This window comes from Coturnix japonica, chromosome 6, assembly GCF_001577835.2.
Source record: "Coturnix japonica isolate 7356 chromosome 6, Coturnix japonica 2.1, whole genome shotgun sequence".
NCBI classification, from domain to species: domain Eukaryota; kingdom Metazoa; phylum Chordata; class Aves; order Galliformes; family Phasianidae; genus Coturnix; species Coturnix japonica.
In genome coordinates, this window is record NC_029521.1 from 17,486,151 (window position 1) to 17,513,941 (window position 27,791).

The 27,791-nt window shown below is 36.3% G+C and overlaps 1 protein-coding gene across 4 annotated transcripts in view; it reads right to left on the bottom strand.

The window, feature by feature from the left end:
- Positions 1 to 27,791, bottom strand: part of PLCE1 (phospholipase C epsilon 1) — a 144,735-nt gene that overhangs the window by 73,430 nt on the left and 43,514 nt on the right. For all 4 annotated transcript variants that reach the window (XM_032445621.1, XM_032445620.1, XM_015867102.2 and 1 more), the window contains exon 3: positions 6,953 to 7,238. In XM_032445621.1, the coding sequence (XP_032301512.1) occupies positions 6,953 to 7,238 (286 nt within the window). The remainder of the gene's footprint in view (positions 1 to 6,952; positions 7,239 to 27,791) is intronic.

Consider the following 27,791-nt stretch of genomic DNA (forward strand, 5'->3'; position numbering starts at 1 on the left):
AAACCTCTACTGGAGGAACTATCAGGGAATACAGCCAGTGTACCACTGTTTCCTCATTGACAACAACAGCATACTCTTTCTTAATTAGAAGAACATCAGTCTAGGATTATTTCCAACTTCTGGTTGAAAAGCAGTGCACTTAGATTTCTGAAGAATTCATATCAAATATGACAGTATATGGTGTATTGTGGGGATACAATGCAGGAATTCACAATTGATTTTATTTTTAAATATCAATTTTATTCATGCCATTTCCCTATAAAAGTAACCATCCAATTAAATAGCAATAGGGTCAGTATGACAGAATATTCCACTAACTATAACAGCAACTATCTGACAATCTAATGAAAAGAATCAGAATAATTTTGGTCCTAAGAAGAAAACTATATGATGTACCTTAGAATTTGACCAAAAAAAAAAAAACCAACAAAAAACCAAACCAAAAAACAAACAAAAAACCAAAAAACGCACAACAAAAACAACAACAAAAAACCCCGTGTCTGGTTATAAATAAAAAAGAATTATAGTACAATTGTTGATTCTCTTCTGATTTGTTTCCTAGAAACAAGACTTCAACAGAATCTTTACAGATGACTCTTGAGTCATCTTGAGGCTTGAGGTCCTTGGGGTTTTTTTTTCGCTTCTGATTGACACGCTAACATAAACAAACCAAAAAGTTCCATTCTACACTTCAAAAGTTCCCATGGAAATTACTTTTACAAGGCCCATTCAAACAAATCTTCAGACTTTTAAAATAATAAACAATAATAAGTAGTTTAGGGATTAACTATCTGCACTTAGAATCCCATTTCTTTTTTTTTCCCTGAAGAATAACTGCTCTTCATTTTAAAAATGTGATTTTAAAATTATAATCACTGCCCTTCCTATCAATCTTTTCTCATCACCCGTCCACAGACACATTAATACGTACCACATCTCCTTCCTCACAGCACAGCTCTCACAACAGGGGCAGACCCATGCTATACATTTAAATTCTCTTCTGGTGGGAACAGCAGCTTTAGTCTATCAACAGAAGTACTGTTGGAAGCGGAGACTCAAAGCACTGTGCATCAAACTGACAAATAATATTAATGGAATTAAAATTTATACAAAAAATATCCTAAATTCAGTTGTTTTCTAACTGTTTAGCTCTATGCATTAGCTAGGATACCCAGATTCATACAAACTTGCCCTTCCAGCACCATATGTATGTTATCTATTCTTTCTAACGGAACTATTATGCACACAAAAATAGTTTAAATTTATTTTTTTACTCAGGCTACTTACATTAGTTAACTTCTTTAATGTACATACTGCCTGGCTCAATTACATAGCTTTACATCTTGCAGCAATATATATTTTGCTCGGCCCAGAAAGACAGACATAAGTGTGAGAAAAGCAGCGCTGGCAGAGTTTAATTCTTTGTGCCTATAGTGCCCCCTCCACTACCAAAACCTTGCCATGTAAACCCAATAGAGTCACCTTTCTTAAGATCAATATAGCCTGCCTGCATATAAACAAATCAGTTTTCTTCTGATCTTGGTCAAAAATTGTCTATGCAAGTTCTGTGTGACCTTGCTCTGAAATCTCAAAAAGAGCAGTAAAAAATGTATATACAAAGTTATTCTCTAATGGAGGGAAAGGGAAAAAAAGGGCACAACTTTCTTTTCTACAGTGACTGCACACAGGTAATGGATATAAATAAAGAACATTTTCACATATGCTAGTTCCTTCTTTATGATTAAAAAAGAGGGAAAACAGCCCGACAACACTCTTTCCATTTTATCTTAAAAAAGCCAACAACACATGAACTGCAACAATAACTATATCCTCTAATCCGATTCCAGTGAAAATTCTGGCTCAAACAACTACAAATAAACTTTTATACCAATTAATTTGCATGAAATAGAACAGGCTGAGAAGCAGGATTTCCTTTCTAGGGAGAGAAATCTGGTTTCAATCCAAACTGTATTGAAAGACATTCCCAAAATTTCTTACTAACCAGAAATTTTGAATTACATACAGACACTAAAACAGTGCAGCTGGAATGTCTTCAGTAGTTGCAAGTGAAAATTATGTTCTCTGTTGTAACAAAGACACTGACAAGGATGTGAACTTCACTGACCAGCTGTGGGAACTGCAGACCTTGGTGGTTCCCGGCAGCCCACACTCAGAATGCCCCTGGGCCAGCAGGACCTGAGCTGCAGCCCCTCAGCAGGGAGCCAGCTGAGAGCAGCACTTCCAGCCCCACTGCTCTGCTACAGAGCAGGCCCTACACCCCTTCTTAAAGACTCTCATTCCCAGATTCACGTGACTTGGAGTTCTGGTTTGGAGGTCTGGCACGATTGGAAGTCTGCGTGTGGAACTCGAGAGTCCACCCACTGTTCATCCCATGGGCATTAGCGTTCTACTGCTTTCAGACTGAATTAAAGTTACAGACCTGAGAGGTGATCTCTAAATAGTTTACGTCTTTCTTAACAGAAAAAAAACTTCATTCTCCCCTGTATTGGTGTACTGGTGATCAGAACAAGCTAGAGTTGTTCTTATTGTACAGAGAAAGGGAAGAGTTTAGAGTACCTTCAGTGAGAGTTTCCACTCACCTCTGTTGAAAGCAGCAACTACAAGCTAGAGATCTATACAAGGACTGCTTGTGCTACTGTGAGGGCTTCCATGACTAGGTAAGAGAGGAGAACAGTTTGTTGCTCCTTTGGTTATAAATAACCAAAGCAGCCAGGTTCTATACCTGATGCTACCAAGTGGAATAAAACTCCTAACTCAAAGGGCTAGATGGAAACTTTTTCTCAATAGGTAATTTTTCTCAATGAAATAACTGCATGGATTACATCCACATAGCAGATCTCTCAACTTTTCCTTTCAGTATAGTCACACATCTGCTACTTCCTACTTCTTCTAGCCTTTCATGTTACTCAGATAGCACAAGAACAGAACTTCCAAAAGAATACAGCAAACAATATTCCCAGCCCAGGAAAAAGAGCTTGTCCAACCTCCTTCCACTTTGGAACGGAAAGAATTATATTTAATTATAAAAGCACAAGTCTTAGAAAGCCAGTAAACTGAAGACTACTCTTTTTTTTTTTTGTACTGGAAAGATAAATAATTTAAACCAAATCCAAATACATTACTAAAACACATTTTTCTTCTAAATCATTTGTCACTAGTAATTTTTGGGTAAGACATATGCAGCTCTTCCGGTCCTAAGTACCTTAAAAAGTAAGATTAGAATTACCTAGGAATCATACGTTTAAATGAAATGCAAGAGAATATATACAGGCATGAGAAACTACAATATTAATCACAGCATATTTTTAACACGAAAGAATTCTGCTTATGTAACAGGTAGACATTTTGCTAAAGTCCTACAAACCCATTGAGCTGAAATACATTATACACATACAAATAACAAGGGCAATTTAGAGATCTCAAATCCAGGAAATAATTTGACAAGATGAAGCACTTGACAATAGCAGTGCAAGATGAGTTTGCCTCTGTTCTTTTCTTCCAGGATTTTTTTGAAGTGAAATCAGTTTCTACAGATAAGAGCCCAGGAGAAAAGAGGGGTGATGAAGTCTGACCCTAGAATTGCCACTTTCTATCTGTTCAGAGCCTCAGATATGTAGGATTTTACTCCAGTATAGAAGAGTATTTGTCACTGTCTAATGCTGGAAGTGAAGTAAAACATGGCAAGCACCTTCACGTAACTAGTTTTTTCAAGGTAAAACAGCTATCAAATTGGATTCACCACAAAAACATTTTAATTACTTCATAATGATTAATCACTTCATTCGGCATTTAATTGCAACAACTTTAAATATTGCAGTGTTTACAGAAAAAAAGCAAGAAGAGAAGGCTCAAGAGGAAACATTCAAGGTCAGGCTGGATGGGGCTTTGAGCAACATGACTGAGTTGCAGGTGTCCCTGTTCACCACAGGGGAGTTGGACTAGACGACCTTTTAAGGGCCTGTTCCAGCTCAAGCAATTCTAGTATTCTACATCTCTAAGAGTTCAAATTTCTGAGAGGCAGAACAGTAACTAGATTGTCCAGCAATTTGTATTTATGCCTATGTGACATCATTAATTACTTCCAGAGATACTAAAATGATGTATAGAACCCTTTTCATAACACATTATATTTCCACCTAGGACAGTGCTATCGCTGTTTAAATTTTCACTTGGTAATGGTCTCTTCTACTTAGTACAAATCATTAATATGGATGCCAACCTCTCGACAGTAAGGCATAGTGCCATGATGCTCAAACTATCACTATCTCATCTGCTGCCAACACCAGAAAAGTTAACATTTTGGAAGACAATTAGCTGCAGCTGCTTATAGTGTTCTCAGATGAATTACTGCAGGGTATTTCCCTGCATCATGAGAGCACTTTGGTTTGGGTCACAGTGAGTCAGCAAGAGGTCAAGTGTCTCTATGTTGCTCTATGCTGCACAGACCAGACACGTCTGTAATTTGTCTTTCTGAAAGAAACAAATCAGTGCTTTGCTGCACTTCTATCTGGAACCTCATGCTTGGAGCTTTGATTGTACCATGGCATCTTCCTAAATTTCTCAAGTACAAGTTTAAAGGAAGAACTCTAAAACTCTCTCACACAATACTTGAAAATCTGTCCTTTCTTGTCATAGCTTGTGAATCACAGTTACAAGAAACATCTGCTATTTCTGATCAAAACAGTAAAAACAAGATGAGAGCAGTCTTCCCTCCTTTCTTCAACAGGCCAATCGACATGAAGAAATACAAGCTAAAAAGATACAATGCTATTTTCTGTTGCTGTTAGTAATTCAGGGCAGTGCACTACACTGAAATGACTTCCTGGGCACTACAACCTCTGACTGCCAAAGCAGATACTTATTTCATCTTCCTGCTCTCTCTGCAACACGTGACAAATAAGTTAGATGTACTGCCAAGCTTGTCTGAGAAAGCAAGGTGATGAATGCACAAGTTTGAACCGTTTCTGGAGAGCAGTCAACCACCAGCTGAAGGACATACCTTCACTATTAAAACCACACCAGGACCAATACAATTATTTATTTTTCAACAGAGTGGTCAGATGACATGCTGCATTTACAGTAAATCCCATACTGTGTTTGGCAACAAAGCTGTTATCAACTGCAACTAATCTCATCTAAACCTGAGGTTAAATCCAGGAGTAAGAGAGGGTGTTGGACAGAATAATGCTTTCAAGAATCTGCACGTATAGGACAACTGTCTTTCTTGAAAGGCCACGAATAACAAACACAACTCTAACTTGACAACACTGTTGGGCTCCTTGCTGATGCTGATGCCTATATGTGCCAAGGAACATTCTATAAATGCTTTTAAAGATTCTGTTACAAGTATCTTTGTAGCTTCCCAGTTATATCACCGTGACATACCTTAAAACATATCTTCCACATTCAGAAAATCTCAATACCCAAAAGCCACAGCTATCCACTGCAGTAAATCAAATCTAACCTCTCCTCTCCACACAAACTTCCTCAGGAATTGCAAATCAAGTTCCAGACCTCGGCTTTCTCCCTCAAGATCTCAATTGCTTGAGCTCAGAACATCAACACAAGCACACACAAATAATACAGGCACTGCAGAGATACCAGAACCAGTGCAAAGTCTCCTGGTACACAAAGCACATGTGCAGGTAATACCTCAGGCTCTGAAAACTGTTGCCTCAGGCCTGGGGTGACAGTCACCAGGTGAGTTGTGTGGCAGCATGACCCCTGGGTCATGCATGTGGTAGCATGCATAGCTGTGGCAGCATGACCCCTGGGAGGAATATATCTGCAATCTAAGAATTAAGCATCCTTAGACTCTCAAATTGGTCTGGGACATCAAACCCCTGTGCTCCCTTTTCCCACTCAGTAGGAAAAAGGTTGATCATATTAGACCACCAAGTACACAGCTCAGTTCTCTCAACCTTGTCATGGGAATGTGCATGTTTATTTTTCCAGAGCAATCATCTCCCTGTCCCCAGAACAAAAAGAAAAGAAAAAAAAAAGAAGGAAAATGAAAAACCCTATCAAAATAGGACATTGCATTATACACGTCTCTGTTTCTCAGAGGATATGTAAAGCCTAGTCATGTGGCTCCACATACTGCTGAAATTTACTCAGTTGTCATCTGTGCCTGTCTTTCTACCACTCCCTCTCATATGATTTATCTTAAAAGAGATACTATTTAAAACTAGAACGGGCCACACATTAGCATTAATTACAAATTAATTTAAAAGGCAGTTACTGTTCTGTACAAAAATCCTATTGTAATATAATTAATTCACACCAAGCATGCATTTTTTCTAGTTTAACTTCATAAGCTTATCATAGTAAATGACAGAACGGTAACGTTACTCCACACTAAGACCATCAGCATGCAACGTTAATATGCAGCATCCATCATCAATAGGTATTATCCACATAGAAAATACCCCAATTATGAGGAATCCAGGAGAAGATCAACAGTAAATTAGTAACAAAATATAAATACTTATCAGACAGTTCTCTGCTGGCAACTGGGTGCATAATGACAACAAAATGAACTGAGCATAGCATACTCCTTTCTGAAGTCCTAAACCAAACCACATCATGAACAGGAGCTCCACTTAACTAAGAAATATAGAAAGGAGAACCCTAACAAAAATGGCTTCAGCATTATCTTTGGATGCAGACAAGAATGTTACAAAAAATATATATATAAAAAAAGCATGTTTGTTCTGTAATAATCTTTTCTGTTTTGAAGGCATTTTTACTCTATTAAACTAATAATGCTAGTTATTATGACAATGAATTGCAAATAACGATCTTTGAGAAAATGGAAATCTTTTTACCTGTTGATATCACATGAATATATAAATCACAGAATATTATACAGTATTTTGCAATACTCCCTGCACTTAAAATGGACAAGGTTCAAATGGTAAATCTTTATTACCTTTAAGCATTGTTCTTCCAGCTGATCCTCCAAAGATATTTAGAAGACCACTTCTTGCTCCTAATGATGTAGTTGCTTCTAGTAAAGCACCAGTTATGTAGTTAGAGAGTGCAGTCCTCTGTGAAGTGGCACGATACTGACAGAAAGCACCTGTTGCACATGGCTTTACACATAAACCATCACCTTTGCATATACAGGCTGTATCTAAGGCTGGAAATTTTCTCAGTAGTTGAGGAAAATATTCAGAGATATCTTCTGCTCCTTCTTCTCTCACAGTATTGAGAATCTGTGAGAAATGAAAAAGGATAAAGTTAGTCCATTTGCTTATAACAATAATCTAAATATTTAAAAAAAAAAAAATCCAAACTAGCATGATTTGATTTAAAGATCAACAGCCTCTACAAGAAGGTGCTATGTTAAATGCTACATTTATACATTAAACCTAAAGTATCTACGAACCTTGAACTGACTTACAGAGACTCTGAATTGGTTTTCTACACAGGCTATTTAAATAAGATGGAATTTTGGCTTAAAATCTATAGTTAACATTACTGAAAACTATTTTTAAGGATCATGAATAGACAAAAAGAGCAGTACATCTGGCCAATATTTAAAATAAAGAGCATACACAAAAGTATTTATAAGGTTATTAAGTACCCCGTATTTTCATCAAAGCCTTACTTAAAGATAACAGTAGCAGAAAAACAGATCCACTCAGGGGTTGCACTTTTTCTTGCCGAGTAGGGCGGGTTTTTGTAAACAGAAATGGTTTTAATCACTGTGAGCAATCATTCAAAATGTTCTGGTGTCATGCTCATTGCATTATTTCCAGCCTACGCACAGGTCCTCTATCTAATATTGGTTTAGTACTCTTTTTCCAATATTTGTGCTAACACACTAATGAACTTCAGTCTGTGGCTTAGCAACTAAGTAATGTTTGCTTATTTAAGAGTCTAATGATCAAAGCAAGAATCTGGAAGAAATATTTTCATTTAGTATGCAAGGAGAGACTTTATTCTTTGCATTCTTTTATGTTGACTTATTAACACTAATAATTTGTTTCAACTTCTGTGATTTGTAATTGCAAATTGCATAGTGAAAACTACTAAACTAGAAAACTAGCATAGGAAAGAGTCATTATCTCTCTTACTTTGACAGATGCCAAGACAATTTTCCATTTTTTTCCCCCCAGACAGCATATACGCATATAACTGACATCCTACATTATGTCAGTATTATTAAATAAATTGGTTTAGTCTAAGTCAGTTACCTTCACAAACAATTTGTTATTAATGTAGGAAATCAAAATATATGCTTTTTGTGTCTTTACTCCTCAGATGTGCAAAGGAAGTACAAAGTACAACGACTGGTTCTTGTGATTCATGGCCACTTTTTGCTACTCTTGCCCTCATATAAAGAAAATCCAGATAACCACTGACATGGTAGGAAGCACATCCAGTTCTATGCTGCAAGCATACACGTGCTTGGTCAAATGCTGACACTGTTTGCACAGCACGGGCATGCTGCATGTCAGCAGCACCCATGCTCGCAGGGAGATAGACCCAAGCCCTGCACAAAAAAGGATGAGCAGCCCCCAGCACACAGATCAGCATGTATGCACTTATATCATACATTTGCATGTCCCTATCATTTGGTGCAGGGTCAACTGGCCACCTCTCACAAGGGCCCTCTACAAAACACTACTAGATTAACAAGTTGGGAAGTTCTTGGGTTTTTTACACCATAAAACAAGAAATCAAATACATTGCCATAAAGTACATGTCTCATCTTGGCTTTAATCTTCTTTATTAGCAACTTCTTGGGACAATGGTAACTTGTATTCAAAATTTATTAACTACTGATGTAAATGAATTATTTCAAAAAGATAAATGATATTTATTAACAAAAATTAGAACATACATTTTGAATGGTGCCTATGACTTATATAACTCAGTTACACTGGAAATATAGCATATTTTGGGAACTTTTTGACTCTCAGAAAGAACATCATACACCTTCACTTTTATTCAGAAAGCAAGCCCACTCTTAACGACCCTGTAAATGGTGAGTGTCTGCAGGGAGCTGTGGCATGGCCATTTGACACAGCTTTCCACAAGGTGCGCTGCTGGACTTGCACTATACACAGATCATGAGCATGTCACACATAGTAGACAAAATTATTCTTTTTAGGTTGTTTAAAAAAATATTTAGTTAATGAAAATAATTTAAGTTTTCAAAACAACAGTTACCTCCCAAAATATTTTAAAAATTGGGTTCTGCAACTTATAAAGGCATGTTTTGTTGCCTACACAACTGAAATTTCTTTTAGCTGCCAAAGCAAAGAAACCATTTGTTGACAGAAATAGGCGACAGTGTTTTGCTGGAGAGATTACACATAGAATAATGGTGTTAATCTCTATTGTATAAAAGTAGACTTCAGGGCACTAGCTGTCTCCAAAGACTCCGCGCTTCATGTAACATTTTCAAATAGTGTCTGTTTTGCAAGTCAGAGCTCTGCATGCAAAACTTCTGCTACAAACAGACATGGTTACAAAATAATAATAATAATAAATTAGACTTAGAATATACTTATCTGCCATCAATTGAACAAAACCCATCAGAACAGGCACACATTCAGTGGCATTTGGAAAAAGTCCTCACTAACTTGCTACAACTTTTGGTTAGCCCAGAAGTGGTCAGGCAGTTGGACTGGATGATCACTGAAGGTCCCTTCTGATGGAACTATTCTAATGCATCCTATGCATTTATCCTTGGGTAGCTGATAAAGAAAACCATCCTTCAGTGAGATTGCACCAGACAATGGGGAAGCATAATTTTGGATGGGAGACAAAGTTGATTTTAAACCAGGGCTTAGGGCTCACCCTGACAGATACAGTTATACTGACCTGTATAACTCATTTTCTCTACTGAAGAATGATTACCTTAATTAACAATGCACGTGAATAAAAAAAGAGTAAAATTCAGCATTAAACTGGCAGCCACTCCTCAAAAACAACGTTCTGTGCCTTCTGTATCAAATTAAAGATTTCAAAGCCATCTGCAGCCTGATACCACTGTACCTCACATACTTTATATGTCAAGCTGTAACGCACAAGCAACTGAAGATAGAGTCTGAATCTAAAAGTGCTGTAGAATTAAACATACTTCAAGTTTATTTTATTTAAAAAACACACTTTTAGATACTGCAAAGTAAAGCACTGACTTAATTACAGGAAGGAGTTTAGGATTAACTTTCTTCTCTGTACCACTTGCATGATCAAATACGTAAGTGACAGCATCTATATGCAACATAACATCTCAAGATTTATTTCAAAAATAAAAGCAATATGTGCTAACACTTCTTCTTCTCTCTTAATGTTACACACTACTTGTTAAAATGTGCTACAGCAGGTAATACTGCTATAGCAGTATTCCAATGAAAGCATATTGTGGCTTTGATAAATGTTTACTTTCTTCTGTTTGTAAAGCTTAAAAAGAGATTTTAGCGGTAAGTAAAAAGCACACAAAAACTACTTGCCACATGAAATTTTCCACAAGAATACAGAAGAAAAACATGCCCTCCAACTCAAAAGGGAAAACCAGCTTTAAAATAAGAATTAAATTCAGGCAGAGCTCCATCTCTTTGGCTTACAAACAAGTCCATATTTGGAAAATAAATGGAAACAGCATAGATCTTTCAGATATTAATAATGTAGCTAATAAATCATCAGAACTTCACTTTAAGAAAACTCAGTTTTGCTTCTAGTAATTTAAAATGGTATCTGCAAGTTAACTTATTGATAACCTTCAGGCAATAAAATTTCTTTACAGTGAGAGCAGATGTTTTATTAAGATATTTTTCAAAAATAAGAATAAAAACAAGGAACTTAATGCCAGCCTTGACATTTTGTTCTCTTATAGTCTTTTCTTCTGAATAATCATCACTGCAATTGCAAATTGTCACCTCCTTTTCTCCTCATATTGCTGTAGGTTTACTACATAAAAGTAGCAGAAAAGTACCACAAACATTCCCCCATTTATATGGCTGTACTGGAAATACTGAATGTAGAAGCTCACAAAAGTAATTGCTGTGAACAGGAGACCCTAAACATAATTATTAACATAGGAACAGCTGCTCTTTTAAAATTTCTTCTGTTCCTAGAATAAAAATCATCAAAATGAATGAATTCTGACAGGGATTTTTCCATTTTGGAATGGAAGGGCTTTCAGAAGAAAATGAGTCCATGTCCAAGGATAATCCAATAAGCTTTTGTATACATTTATTCTACAAAAGCAGGACTCTACAGGAGATAGCAATCTGCTGTGAAAAAAAGCATTTGGGTCAGAAAGAAAAGAACACAAAGTTAAAGTGGGTTGAGGGGAGAGTGGCTGAAAGGAAAAAAATATATATATGATAACTAGAATGAGAATTTTCTCAGGATATCAAAGAGAAAGCAGCATTAAAGCACTTGGTCGATACTTCAGTTTTATGCCTTTCAAAATTGCATGTCAACACCAGACTCTGGAGCATCTATTTAATAATACTCAAAAAGGGCAATGCTGATGTCCTGATCATTTTCTGAAGAATCTTAGGTTTTCCAACACTTACCTCATTCAGGTTATGACTATACCCACAAGATCACTGCTCTTTCTCACGATCATCACCTTTTGAAATATGCTTTTATTTTAATTAGGAAATTACCTAATGAAATTTCCATTAATAAATTACTTTTCCTGACATTCTTACCTGCAAAAGTGTTCACCCCATTAACCTCAATATACCACTCAACATTATTCTGTCTAAAAAAGACTGAGGCCATAGCCCGAGGAACATTTCTTTCAGCTACAAAAGCCATATTGAACAAAATTACTTTAATATGTATCCCATGATCTACCTTGTTCACTTGGTTACTTTCCATACAGTGCAGTGCTAAGTCATCAATAACTTGATTTTCACAAGTGATTGAACTGACAGTTGTCAGAGCTGAAGAAACACTGAAAATCAGACCAATTTAATGAAAGAAAGGTCTGCCACTGATTTGGGATTTAAAGTCAGGTCATGCCAACTCATGCAGACTTCTAAGCCAATACAGAATCATCACTGACATTGTTTTCCATTCTCTCAAAAATGTTCTTTCTGCTATGCACAACTAGAAATGAGTCACACCATTTTATACAATCAATTCTCTATGTTTCATTTACAATTATAGTGTTTGGGTAAAACCCAGGTACAAAGACACAAGGTTAGCACTCTGTAGGCCTGCTCTGGAAAAGTGCTGCAGCTCTCTGACCTAAGCTAACTCAAGACTAATTACTCCTTTCTCAGTACTGCATTCACAAGAGCTCCCATTTCTGGGTAGGCCTACTGACTTGCTCATCCTTACTGCATCAGGTAAGAAAGAATCTAGTTACTATGCTTCCTTCATCAATTTCTTCCCTGTGCTCACCTAATGGCATTTCTGCAGAGAAATTCACAATAAGATTTGGTTTAGAAAACTGCAAAGACTCAGATTTGGTGTGGACAGATGTCTGCAGTGACAAGAGCAAAAATAAATAAATATTAAAATAAATAAAAAATCTTAAAAGTTACCAGACAAAAATGTTTTATCATATTTTCCATTCTTACTGTTAAAGTCACCAAATAAAATTGCAAAATTCATTATATTTAATTTATGAGAAAATGTAGATGAAAGACATCTAAAAGCAAATATTGCACATGCAAATAGAAATGAATGAACATCTATAAATAACTTCATTATAAATTTCCCCTGCAAAAGGTCCTGTCTTTGGCAAAACTGTATATAGATGCAAACATTTTTTTCAGTGAACAAATTGTTGAGTTTATAATTTGGGCAATTTTACACCATGTACCTGTTTTATACGTAGAAGTACAAAACTTCTGTGCCAATACAGACATGTCAAAGGATTCCAGCTACAATATTATAATTTAAACGTAAAGAAAGTAACAGCTGGAGACACAGAGTTAAAACCTGCATCACTGCCAACGATCTGCGCTGGGAAACATCAAAAGACTCACCATCCCCATCTGACTTTCGTGGGAGAAAAACAAAGGTGCTACAGGTTTAGTATGCAAGCTTTTCAGACTTGCACAAAGAAGGAAACCTGTTATTAGTAGACTGTCTAAAAGATGAATCTGCTGCAACAATTTTTGATTAAATAACCAAAGATGAAAAAATATACTTAATGCATTTTCTGCTACATCTGTTTTGTTCAGAAGAGTGTATCTATCTGTATTTCTCTCTATCATGTACTCATATTCCCAAAAATACATTCAATGCCCCCATATCCCAGTTATGCAGCTAATTCAGAGCTGAAGAGTGTTAATGTGTTTGACAAAGATGATGCTGTGAACAATGAAGACAGTATACTCATTGATCTCATTCATATCAGCCACCATGGGATGCTATCAGAAACTCTTTTGAGGAACTGAACAAATTTAAGCTGTGTGCTTTTTTCTTTAATTAAGGAATTTTTCAGTGTTTAGAGTGAAAGTTAAACATTCAGATTGCTTACGCAGTACCTTCTTGCTGGCACTCAGCTTCTATGGCTTGTGACCAAATAAGCATTCATCAGAAGAGCAGACCACATTTTTGGGTACACATCTCACACAGCTCTGGTATCATACAAGACAGATAAGGCAGAAGATAAAAACTATATTCAACTAAATTCCACTTTTAACTTACTATTCAAGATTATTTGGATGATGACAAAAAGGTCATCCAGGAGCTTCAGTAAATTATACAGCTTACCACTGTTGTATGAGATCCACTAACTATCCCAAGCTGCTCTGATTTCCCATTCCTTATGACACATTGTTGCAGGGTTTCTCCCTAGGTGTAAATGCAGAAAAGCCCTGTGGGAGCAATTACAGTTGTGCGAGTTGGGATCAAGTGCAAAAATTCCCACAAATCTTATCCCAGAATTTCACAGTCCATCCGTTTCTGGCTTGCAGGCAACATTCTTAAACTATTAACAACCATCTCAGAATTGTTTTTCAAATGATTTTAAGAGCATTACATATCATGACAGTTCTTCATATTCAACAGTTTTGGAGATGCATTTGAATTTCACCCTTCAAGGAAATACATGTGCTTGTGCAATGACTGTTCAGAACATAACGGGTTAACCATGTTCTCTATATCTTAATTTTCTCATATCTTGCTATCTCTATGCTTTTTCACATGGTGCCTAAACAGAGTATCTTGACTGCTGAGATGCTAATTTTCGTAATGGAAAAAATCCTTAAAATATCTCTGGACTGCTGAAATGCTGTTTTGTGTTTGAAAAAATGCCTAGAATACAGTGCAATGGTACAGTCTGAAATGCACCTCATAACATACTGGGAATACTGTCATCTCACCCACAAGGTGGGGGGGGGGGAGGGGAATAAGAGAAAATGTCTAATACACACAGCAGTCAGTAACACAACTATATTGCTCAGCATTTAATAAATGCATTGCTCTCCATAGGGTGGCTCAGGCATGTGCAGAGTGGTATAGCTCATACATGTTGTTCATATTTGTCTGGGAGACTAAAAAGAAGAAAACCAGGAACAGAGAACAATAGAAATACTGGGATAGATCTACTGAGCCAAAAGAGAAATACCCTCTCCAGACAGCACATGTATGGCTGACAGAGCGGGTGTGGGCAGAAGTGCCTGTAGCAGTCCCTTTATTCCTCTGAAGGCAAGAAAGAAAATGTCACAGGAGAGTTATAACAGCCTTCAGACACATCTCCATCACAGGAATCAATGCTTGCTCCAGCATGCTCACAGCAAGTTCTAATTCACTCATGGCAAAGGACAGAATCCTGTTTTTCCAACACTGGCAAGTGTTAAAGAGTCAGGGAAGCCTTTTGCTTTTCCATACGAGCTCCCAGTTCTAACCATTTAGATGAAACACTGCAGTGGCCCATTCCCTTTGTTCACCAGCCCAGCAACTGTCATGTGCACACCCTTGTAATGTTGGTTCTCTAAAGCCTTTCAGATTATTTCTCTTTTCAGTGACTAAGAAGTTGTGGACCTTCAGGTGAGAGCAAAGGATACAGTACCATGCCACTGAGCAATAACACTCACTTACTCAGCAGCAATTTTGCTGTGTATTAAATTTTACACAGTAAGCTGCATCCAGGCAGTGCAGCACAGAAGAGCAGATGACACATATGGAAAGAGATGAGTTCATCCTGGTAATGCAGGGAGCAGTGCTGATGGCAGCTGGAAGGTTTCCAACAGTGAACAAGCACAGACGTGCTCAAATATTTAATATTCATTAACTGATGTTCTGTGAACTTTCTGCAGCTTCAATTGCCATTACTGAATGTGCATTGCCTCACCAGCCAATATTTCTTATGAATTGCATCCTGTCAAGGATGAGATCATTGCAAGGAGCAGAAATGACTTTAACAAAGTGTCTTGAAAAGGCAAACCTTGAACATAGCATTTATTAGAAACTGCATCAGCCATCCCCTTTAGGTTCATCAATGCCATAGTAGTGAAGTATTTTCATTCTCGATCACAAGGAAATGGCTCAGTTTTAACCCAAGTATGTTTGAGAATTGGTTTTACTTAAATCAATACATCCTGGACCAAATTTCTAACTAGCTGTCATTTTCATTTTTGATAAACCTTGGATACTGTTAGTAATACTGGAATTCATTAAGACAATACTACTAATTGTTCAAAAAGTCATTACCAAAGGAAGAATGGTCTTAGGATGATCTCCTTAAGAATAATGGCATAAACGTTAAAGGTAAATTATCTTCTCGTGGGCAGCTGTTACCTTGCAGAGTATAAACTTTGATGATCTTCAAGAAATAACTTCAGTGGTTTTCAGTACTTTTACCCACAATACATTAATATGGAACAAATACAAACAAAGATCACAGAATAAAAACAAGATCACAAAAATTAACCTCTCAGATCTGGATGAAAACAAAAACAGTGTGATACAGAAATCTCCACTCCCAGGAAGCCCCACTCCTGAATCCTCAGACCTACACAGAAGGAGCAGTAAAATAGTGTTTGTTTTTTATCATGGCAGGTACTACTCATCAGAACAGTCAGCTTCAGACGTAAAGTAGAGGCTGACAAAACACACATCAATTAAATGACATTCAAAAGATTGCTCATAAGCACTTCAAAGCTCAATTTGATGGAGGATCTGCAAGGATGACACCAAACAAACCACAGCCTCACAGTTCAGCAACATGAAACATCTTTATCAGCAAGACAGATTTCTCTAACCTTTACCAGAAAAGGCTAGAAGTACCAGTTTCTGATTGCCTTTATATTTCTTTATATTTCTGTTGACACATGCATACGTAAAAATATATCTTTCTTGATAGCTATTATTTAATTGCTTAATTCTTTCATTAGCTTCTTCAGCCTGAATCTTAATTCTTCTCTTCTTCTACTTCTCAAATTAATTTTCTGAGTTAAACTTGTTAGCTTTTCCACTCTTTAATTCTTCTTGCAGCCATTATTCTCTTTTTCTTCTTTAAATGAGTGCTTATTTAGTTCCTCCAAGCTTATATTAACAAAATACAAGGTATACAAACAACCTGCTGCCTTAGTAGCTAACTAAATTAAATACACTGTATTTAAACACCATTGGTATTTCACCTTTATGTTAAAAGTAACTATGAAGGTAATACACCCCTCTTTTTTTACTGGAAAGTTTTACCAGTCTGATGTGATTTACCACACAGACCAGAAATTCTTTCCAAACTGTCCACTGAGATTTTAGCACAAAAACATGAGTGCTGCATGTATTTTTTGCTCCAAAATAATACTACCTTCCATATATCATAATAATGACTTTTGATACGATTACTGATTAAAGCCAAATATATTCCATCCAAATAGAATACTTATATTTTCTATAAAGACTATTGAAAAGAAGAAAAACACTCTGAGGTTAACTTTTCAGTGGAGAATTTTACAGTAGCTAAGTACATTATCTAAAATAGACAGTAACTAGGATTAAAACTTGTCAGAAAGACAGCTGGCATCACTCATAGTAAAATCACTTAGATGTCTGAATATTCAATGTGCCACGATTTAATAATTTCAGCTCAAGAAAGAAACTTCCATTGTTAATTCCACCTCTCACTGTACATCTTCGAAACACCAAACTATAATGGGATGTGCCTGTTAAAATGGGATCTCTGAGTTTCAAAAACACAGAAGAAAAACAAGAAGGAACACTAACAGAAACCGCTGAAGATGTATTTAATAAACCCTCAACAGCTTGCTTTTTTAAAAGCAGACATAAATTACTGAACTAATTACATTATTTAAATCAGAAAAACATCATTTGCATCCTTTTCATTCCCCACGCACTGACAGCATGATAGGCACACTGAAGTCAGATGAATGGTGAGCGTTTGGTGCAGAGGAACCCACCCTCTGACTCACCAAGACAGCTGAGCAGCCCATCTCCCATGACTGTTTTTCAGTAACCATTCTGTATGTATGACAGTGAGTCTAGATTCCCTTTCAAATAAAACCAAATAAACAACAAAAGACCACATCAGACACAGGAAGAAATTCATGAGTGTTTGCACCTAACTAAAAGTAATCTTCCCATTTCAGTACGGGCTTCCACAGAGCTTATGCACTTAAAAATAACTGCACTTACACACGTGTTTCATCTACTTCAGAAGCTGAGCTTGGTTGCATGTTTCCAAACCCCAACGCAGCAGTAAGTTTGAGGGCTAACCCACAGTAAAGAGAAATCAGACAGATCTATCAGAAATACCATCTTAATGCAAAAAAGGACATGGAAAACCTAAAACTGATGGCTGCTGAAGACAGTTTTTCTCTCTGAAAGTTTACCTGTTTGCTAAAGGCAGCTAGAACTATTTCTGCAAAAATCTGGCTTTAACTGCAGTTTTTAAATAATATGTATACCTACCTAATTGATGCAGAAAGCAGCCTATGACATTTCTGTGACCTTGATATTAAAAGTCAAAACAAATAGGGGTTAAAGTTCACAGAATCAGCTTATTCAGTTTTTATTGTAATGTATGTATGATATTGCATCCAAAAGACAAAATGAATCACTTAGGATTTCTTAAAAAGATCTCAAATTCAAAGTAAATATGAGCAATGTCTAGTATATGGCCATATATAACTATATGGCTATGGAAGCTAAAAAGCAACTGCACTCAAAATCCTTGAGAAGTTCCTCAGTTCCTCAATGTATGGAGACACAGTGTTTAAAACCTCTTCAAAAATTAATTATGCAGTTACTAGAAAGGCGTAAACACACATACCAATTTCTTTCCCTTACAGACTAATAATTAAATGGCTTAAATATTAAGGTAAATTACATTTACCATCTTCAAGTTCATACAATCGCTACTGCTATTTGTATCAAAGAAACACTGATGCTGGGATTTTATTGTAATGTACAATGTGCATTTATATTGGAATACAGATCTTTCCAAATCCAGCAGCAACAGTATTCAAGTTAGACTTACAATCCACCAGAAATGTAAGCATCACATGAATGAGAAGAACCACAGAACTTTCATTTAAACCCAGTTATAACTGATACAAAATTAATACAAAAAGGCCCACAGTTGTATTGCTACAGCTGTAAAATGTACGTATCTGTAACCATGGCATACAGCTCACAGAAGAGCAACCTAAAGCATTTTCCTTAGCACAGGAAGTCCAGTTCTCATTTTCTGATTTTGTAGACATTGAATCCATGCCTATTTGTTTGCTTGTACTTCAGCTGTGGGGTTCATAGGGTCACATGAATAATTATAAGATTATTTTGGATAGTACTTAGGGGCCAGGAAATTCTCAGAGTTTTCATGACTGAATTGTTTAATAGACTTTTAGGTCAGGCTATGGAACATGATTTCATGAAACAAAATAACTTTGTTCTATAAAGAGGCATTTTCCACTTTGTTTTTTAAAAAAATAAAAATAAAAAAATACATAGAAATAGAAAAGGCATCATTCCCTGCCTGAAGTTAGAGCAGAATATTGATAATAGGAACTTAATGTTTAAATAGCAATTTATCTTAATTTGCTGATAAAAAGTGACTGTTCATTCATTATTGCTCACAATGAGCAATTCATAGTAACCCTAAAAGAAAGAGGTGGAGATGTTTTGGATTTTTATTTATTTATTTTCCTGAAAATAAGCAATTGCAACAATCTAGTGCAGTATAATGAAGCAATGGTACTGATTTTGATATGATGAAGACAGCACCTTCTATACAATTCACCTTTCCCTAATCATTAGCTGCTTAGGAAAACCCTGCAGTAGAGATACAAATCATCCCGATTATTAAAGAGCTTAAGTTGTGAAGACAACAGCTGTAAACAGATAATATGTAACACTGTTATCAACATAATTTCCTCTTTTCCTTACAGTCAGCAGGGCAGTTGCATCTAGATGATCTATAAAGCCTCTTCCAACCCAAGCCATTCTGGGATTCTATGAACGCACTATGTAAGCACCTTGCAGAACACTGCGTGTTTAATCTTCATGCCATATTTCCACTTTACATATGACTCAAATTTTATAGTGAATACCTAATATACACTAATTGTCATACTCATTACATTAGGGCATGTATACCAGAATACAACTATATTAAATAATTGTTACCAGAAGAGATTTGAGTTTCATCCAAGTCAGCTAAAAAGATGAAATAACAGTAACATTTCAATTAGGTTAAAATTCATGAGTTTCTTTCTCTGTCTCCAAATAGAGTTTTGGAAGCCAATTTCAAGATCTAAACAAGGAATGATCATTCATTAATTGTTTTTCCAATTCAATTCTACTTCCACAACATACACAAAATAGATAATCTAATGTTCTGCCATTTTCAGAAGTTCTAACCCTTTCATCAGAGTCAAAGATGCTTTTAAAGTAAACGTGTTTATTTACCAGAGAGACGATGAGAGCAAGTGAGTACAACCAAATGAGAGCGGGAACAAGGGTGTGAGAATGGGAATGACAGAGCATTTGTTCAGCATTTAAATTATAGTTCCAAGTTATTAATAAGTAAATGTGAGTGCAAGACTAGAGTATATATTCTCCTTTCTTTTCCCACTGGAATGGAATGTCACTTGAGGCTTGATTTTCAGAATTTAAGGCATCTGGCTTACGACCAGAAGAACAAAAATATTTTAAATTAACTTTCCTTATTCTCTGGGGATTGTTACAGACCCAGGGACTACAGTTTAGTCATCCATGAGATTTATTTTGCTTTAGCTTTAACCAAACTTTGTATATACAACAGCTTCCTTACTAGAATTCATAGTCATCCTGTTCTGTGCAATTATATATATATTATAGTGCTTCTTGAATAGCTGCAGGAGAGCTGAGTACAGATTTGTTTTTAATTAACAGCACCAAGGTTTCACATACATAGTGAAGTATGAACGCACTTGAGGGAGGAGAATTTGTAGTGCTGTTTCAATGAACATCAACCCAAAACTCCTGTTTGCTCTGCAGTTTTAAATAATTATCACTGAAGGATAAAGAAAAAGCCTCGAGAGCACTGCATGTTTCCATGGAACTCCAGTGGTAGCATACCATTTTTCTGAAGACTCAGATACTCTAAACTTCACAGATACGCTGTTTAGGTCTTTAGATGGCATTTTGGTCACAGGAGCATTATTCTGAGAATAAGCAGGAACCCTTGCTTGCTCAAACAATGCTATGGTAAGAACTTGAGTTGGCATCAAAACTGAAAAAAAAAACCTAACTGATTTATAGATGGGATATGAATCTAATTGATCATTACTGCAGTGCAGAATAAACAGAGACCATTTCCAGACCCTTATTTTCTCAGTAGCAAATCACAATCTATTCTCATGGAAGGTAAAGTTTTTACATGCTTTTAATAACAGAGGTCTCATCAACCCTGAAATATTTTATCTATGTAAATTATCTAAACCTATTGTAACACTAGTACAGGAAAAAGCAATACTGTCCCTAACATGCTGTTCTTTTTTTCTTTTTTTTACTGAACACAGAATTGATGTCAGAGAAATATCTGTAAAATGCATTACAAAATCATATCTTTATATTCCAAACGTTACTTTACAAACTGTACTAACACATTCTTCTCCAACAAAACCTGCCTGTGAAGACGTAATTGTCAAAGATCATCTATAAAAAGAGTGAAGCAGTGATGGAAGTTCACTTCCTTTTCACTGTTTAAGATGAGACACTACTTTAGTAGTACTGAAATAGCAGATACTAAACTGACAACTTTTAAGAATCACAATCTCTCTCAAAACTAATACATAAACAAGGAGCAGTAATAATGGAAGCAAATACTATTCCATTAATGAAGTTAAGATGGTTTTCATAACTCTATAACCTCAGTCTGTACTTGACAAAGTCATGCAAGTGCAAATTAACTTCTTAATGTGTTTGTTATTGTTATTAATATCCTGACTGCCTACCTCTGCATTTACTTTCTTCGAGGGCCATTATTCCTGTGCAGCTGCTAATACACCAGAAAAAGCCCATACTCACAAAAATGCTACTTAGCATTATGGTCACTAACATTACACTGTATCTTTTTATCCCACAGCTCACTTACATATAAGTAAAGAAAAACATAAATATTTGGAACTTTTACTGAGAACTCCAAGTTTTGCTATAATATTCCCATCTACTTTATTTAAACATAGCAAAGGTACAATATTGAACTACAGAAGTATTAGAGAGGCAAAACTCCTCCTGCTGAAAAGAAAGTGTCACAAAAATACAGTTTGTGATTAAGAATAACCATAACAACTTACTCCTACTAATCATCACACATACAAAAAAGAACAGCATCGTATTATTTCAGAGTAGATAGCTGTGTTCCTCACTGTGTAACCCACATAACAAATGGCTTGGGTCAGTCAGAAGCACTGTTCATAGTTTAAATTTCTGAAATACAGCACTTTACTAGAAGACTAGGCTGGTACACTTAAGCACTACGCAGTTTTCAAGCTTTTTCAGCTATTTGAAGTATAACGTCTGAGAAAGGAAAGGATTTTCTCATCATCATCACCTCTGCGTAGTGAGCTCCCTGTAACTCTGGTTTCACATGCATGTGATGGAAAGGTAAGATAGTATTCATAAAAGCATGCATAATGCCATCAAATGGCATCAAATGCCACCAAATGCCATCCCGAATGTATTTCTACTGAGAACTTCTCTATTGATCACACTTCTGTGCTAAGTACAGAATTTACTTATATTTCTACTAAACAGTTAAAAAAATGGCATATATTCAGTTCATGATTTCAACATATATTACTAACAAATGGCAAGCATCTTCTATAAATCCTTACTGTAAGTGAAATACTTATCAATCTGCAGTAAATGTGAGGCACTCATTTGAGGCTTTAATGCTGTCATCATTAACAGTGTCTAGACTATGAGCATTTCATTTACCAGAACAAAAAGTTAAAAAAAAAGTCTGCAAGAATACAACATTATTTCTAGAGTTAGAACCCAATACTATGCAAACAAGTAGCTAAAAGTTTGTCCAAGTTTCATAACTTTAAATACTAAAACGTCTTAAGTGGATTTACAATCATTTAACCACAACAAGTTAGTACACATTCAAATGCAGTGCCTCTAATTTAAACAGAAATGAAATAACACAGACTTTTTATAAATTAATAATTGTTTACATTTGCAGAGTAAGTACTGACTGAAAAAGTAGCATGTTCCAACAAAAAATACCGTGCTTAATACACCAAGAATATATCTTCTGCAGCACTACGTTCTTCTTTCTGAAGGAGGACAGCCTTCCTATTATTCCTGCAGTAAGAAAAACTTTTACTATTTTATATAACATGAGCCATACCTTTTTCCCTTGTGTTTCACCATGTCCACATCGTATCAACTGGTAGTAAAAATGACAAAAGTGTACAGAAATTAAAACATGCAGACACGAGCAGAAACTGCAAGTTAGCTTTCAGTAATACAAGATGACAGTCTGTTCTCGTCCACAGAGACTAAGAGCCTGGAGAGAAAAGACATGCATTGCCAAATCTTAATCCTTTTGCTGCTTTTCACATGGTGCTGCCTCACCTCTGCAGCTCCTCCAAGTCTGCTTTTCCAACAGGCAGTGTTCATTGTAAAAACTCCATAAGCATTTTAGTTTAGCCACAGGCACAGATAATAAAATCTAAATACTTAATATTTAATTGTGTTGACAAGCTGGACTTTGTGTTTACATTGCTTCAAGTGAAATGAAGCAATGCTGAATTTATTAGAAAACGCTGCTTTAGATTCTTAATATTGTATGAACTTATGCAAAGAATATTCTACAATGTAAGCAATTTATAAAAATTGTTTATAAATACCTAAAATAATGTCACCGGCACAATGAAAACTCATTGTAAATAAAAGTAAAATAATTCTTACCATATTAGATTCCTCATCTCTAAACTACCAATATGATTATGTTATTGCAGAAAAATATACAGATTAATAGGTATAAACTTTGAGCCAAATTACATAAGCACAATGAGATGATTTCTAATTACTGTCCTCTTGAAACAGTTCCAAAACAAACTGCCAGAGCTGCTGCACAGTGATCAGCTGGGAAGTTGCAGATGCCCTCTCCCATTCACTCACCCTGTTTTTTCACAAGGGGGCACTACTTAGATACCAAAGATCTGTTTCACAGATATGTGGGTCACTCCAAAAGTAATGCCTCCTGTTTATTTCCATGGTAACCACAACAGCTATGAAGAGCATGATAACACTATTTGACAGAGCAAATTCTCAGCTTCAAAACACTTTTTTTTTCCCCCTACATAGTCACCACCATTTGTTATGCACTTTCACCAGTGATGAACCACTAAACATCTGCACTAGTGGACAGTACCCACTATTGCTGTTGCCACTGCTGAAATGCATGACCCACCACCTCACTGCGTTCACTTCCACTGTTTGGGCTCCATAAACATCCAACAAGCATCCAGAAATGTCAATGAGTGCCACTTTTTCACCTGGAGGAATTCAAAGACACATCTTTGCTTCAAACACATTTCCATGTCAGATGCCATCATGTCAGACTACCCTGCTGCTGCCATCTGTCACACAGCAGCAACATGGAACAGACTTGGTGGGAAGGTTCAGCCTCTATTGCCATACCACTGACATCTGCCTGTGATGGGCCAACATAATAAAAGAGGAGGTATTACTTTTGGAATAGCCCTCATAATTTCTGGAAACTTAAAAATTTCATGGATTACTGCATGCTACTTAAAGAGTATTTAATGGTAACAGAAGTACACAAACTGGACAAAAGAGAATTTTTCCCAGCAAAGAAAATTAAACCATTTTCTTTTAGAATGAAGTATAGATGAAAGAGTCAATATGGAAGTGCTACAGTACATTGAGTATTTTTTGGCTTCGTGGCCACCTACTCCTCGCAAAGACTCTTTAAAGCAGGTCACATTTCAAATACCCTTTTTGAATAAATCGGAATCCAGTGACCTAGGTAACTTTACCTCAGAAGTGGGCTGTTACAGTTTAACTCAAATACTCATCATGAATTACTTCATCTGCAAAAACACTAACTGAAAAGCAATGATAGGTGCATGCTGTATCACACAAAAGTGTGATAAAGGTAGAAGTGGGAAAGCCACTGAGCAGGAGAAACACCAAGAAATGTGAAAGTTGTGGATGTTTGAAACATTTTTGAAGCAATACTACAATACTACAACTCCGTCCCTTACCATGCTATGGAAAAAATAACGCAGAAGAAAAACAATGAAAAGGTAATGCTACAGTTGCATGCTAGAGTGTCAAGAGATTAAACAACAGGCAAAACACCCAGCTACCAGTAAAAGGAGATAGCTTCCTTCAGTGTGTTGTTACAATAACTGACAGCAATGAACGAAGAAAAAGCATAAAAACCAGGCTTTTCTTGAAGTCTGACTCTTCTCATCAGGATCTGTGTCTAGAAGACAACCCATTTTCATAGTATCAATTCTTGTTAAAGTCCTTCCATCAGTCCCCAAGGACACAAGACAGGGAAAATGTTTTTTTCCCCACATACACCAGTGGCAATTATTTTATTTGGAATTATTAATAGATCAATCACATTTGAGCTGAAGGGAACCGAAGAAATAAAGTGGAAGGAGAGCCAAGGTCAGTAATCGTTGAGATGGCTGAAGTCTGTCCCTTCTCTGCCCACTTCACGCCCAGTAATAACTCCTTCTAGGCAGAATAACAACATAAGCATACAAGCTTTACTTTCTGATTTCTAGCTACTGATAATACTCTGCTGAAATGCAAGTCAAAATCTAGAAACTTTGATAGAGACATATCTTACCAATATTGAAAGATATTTCTACGACTGAAAACATTCCGGCTACGCTCACAACCAGACAGGTCTGCAGCACAGATAAGCACAGAAAGAAATGCCTTATGATTATACGTGCTTCATAACTATGAGTTACAAATAACAGCAATTCCTCATTAGCTGGTCTGCCAGAAGTCTTCTTGGAAACGGAGAAACATCCATTTCATTCTACCTTATAATATCTAGAAGCTTAAAATCTTACATAACAAGCACATTCCTTCATTTCACTGAAAACCCTTTCTTCTTCACAGGTGGCCCTACTTTCACACTTTGTACCAGAAGAGATTTAGACTAGAAGTAAGAAAGAACTTTTTCTCTCAGAGAGTGTTCTGGCACTGGAACGGCTGCCCAGGGAGGTGGTGGAGTTGCTGTCCCTGGCAGTGTTCAATAGCTGTCTGGATGAGGAGCTACAAGATATGGTTTAGTGGTTCGCTGTAGCTATGGTAATGGGAGTATGGTTGTACTAGATGAACTTGTAGGTCCTTTCCAACCTTGTGATCCTATGATTCTAAATATATCAGGGAAAAAATGCCCACCTTTACTGTGATCATCCTAATTGCAGCAAAAGTTTCTACTTCCCCTGTAAAGTAGGAGTAGAGTAGTTCCCTTTAATTAATCAAACAGGTGAATGCAATAACATTCATTAAGCAGTTGTAATTGTTTTCCATAACTGCAACAGAACTTAATCAAAGATACACATGAAGTTTGTTGGCAAAATGTATGGACGTGTAATTTCTCAAATATTAATATTCTCAAGTGTAAGGATGTTTTCAAGGACATGGCAATTTTTTAAACAAAACGCTTTCATTGAAACAAAAAAAGTGATAAGAAATGCTATTTAAGTTTATTAAAAAGCTACGGATTTAGGTAAACAGCTCTAGAGTCTGTAGCTTTGCCTCTTATTCTGTACTTCTTTCATAGCTATTACTCCTCAATAGCAGCAAGAGATTTATTTGAAAATTTACAGCACAGCACCAGAACAAAAGATGTAATTTGAACTGAAAATTCTGAACTTTTGGAATCCATAATAAAATCTTTACTCTATGTGCCTTCAATACCCCATACTGTCAGTCCTGATACCATCTAGTACAGAAACTACTCTACTACTTACTTTTTTTTGAAGCTTTTTTAATGTGCAGCTTCATCTGCTATGCAGTGAAATACTTCACGTCAGCTTGTTTTTGGCAGTCCCAACAAAACAAAAATCTAAACAGATTTGTTCAAATACAATTTAAGTGCACTTCTGGCAGACAAACAATGAAATTCTTTTCTCCTTGGAGTCTTAGGGCTTGTGCAGAAGAACAAAAGAGTATCTGAATTCCATGTATATCTTGGTAATATTATCAGCTGAACTAAAGATCGTCGTGTCCCCACAGTCCTGAACGTATTCTACCCTACATAAACACAGCATTCAACACAGAAAAATGAAAGGCTGGGAGACAGTAGAAAAGTACTCTCATTAAGTTTTCAGTCCTGAGCTGCTTCTAAGATCTCATCAGAATCTCCAAGTGTCACATGCAGGGCACGAGATAAGTGATGACATTCCTGAGCCCATCTGAAGTTAAGCAGTGGCAAAACAGTTATGTTCTCTTTGTCTTAGCATCGGGTTATCAGAAACTCAATTGGTTTTCCAGACAAATTCACTTTTCTTGTGTTGTTGTTGTTTTGGTTTTTTTTCCTTTCAGTGCCACAACATATGGACGTAATGGCATGAGAAGACTTGCAGTAGATTCCACTTGTCAGTGGAATTCAGCAGATGAATAATATGACTCCCCCTCCAACCCACATCAACTGCTATTTGTTATTTGTTGTTCTTCCAGTCCCAGGCAGAAAAGTTATGTTTTCTCAATAATGACAAAGAAATTTAGGTAAACAAAACACTGCAAAATGCCTGAAGAATGACAGCTTATTCTGCTAGCACAAGGAAGAAATGGAACAACTTGCTTTAGCTGATGACATTCTCTGCAGCTGCAGTACTCTGTTGACCAGAAGTTGTATGTGCACTACTATTTAGCTTCTCCTTCCAAAGACAAAAATCATCTCGGCAGAAGACAAATTATGCTACCTCTTAACCAAGAGCCTATCAATTTTAATACAGCTTAAATTTCACAGTGAACATCTTCGAAACTGCAAAAAGCAGAGAATTTTTGCCACAGTGGTGAAGTAAATATTATAGCATTAGCTTTCTACTTCTCCATATGAATGAAGCTAGAGAGCACAAATCTGCAAGGAATAGCATTGCAGCACACAGAAGTAGACTGAGAAGGAAGAAACAACAAAGGTGACATCCAACAAATCCATCCTCTTTTGTCTATTAGCTAAGCCAAAGCAGAAAAATGTAGATGCAGAACACTGGTGCTATAAGTCCTACGTACTTTTCATGAAATTTGTCTTGTGTAAATTTGACCCAAATGGTTTTAGCTTCTTAGATACTTTGGAACCTGGGTCTCTAACAAGACAT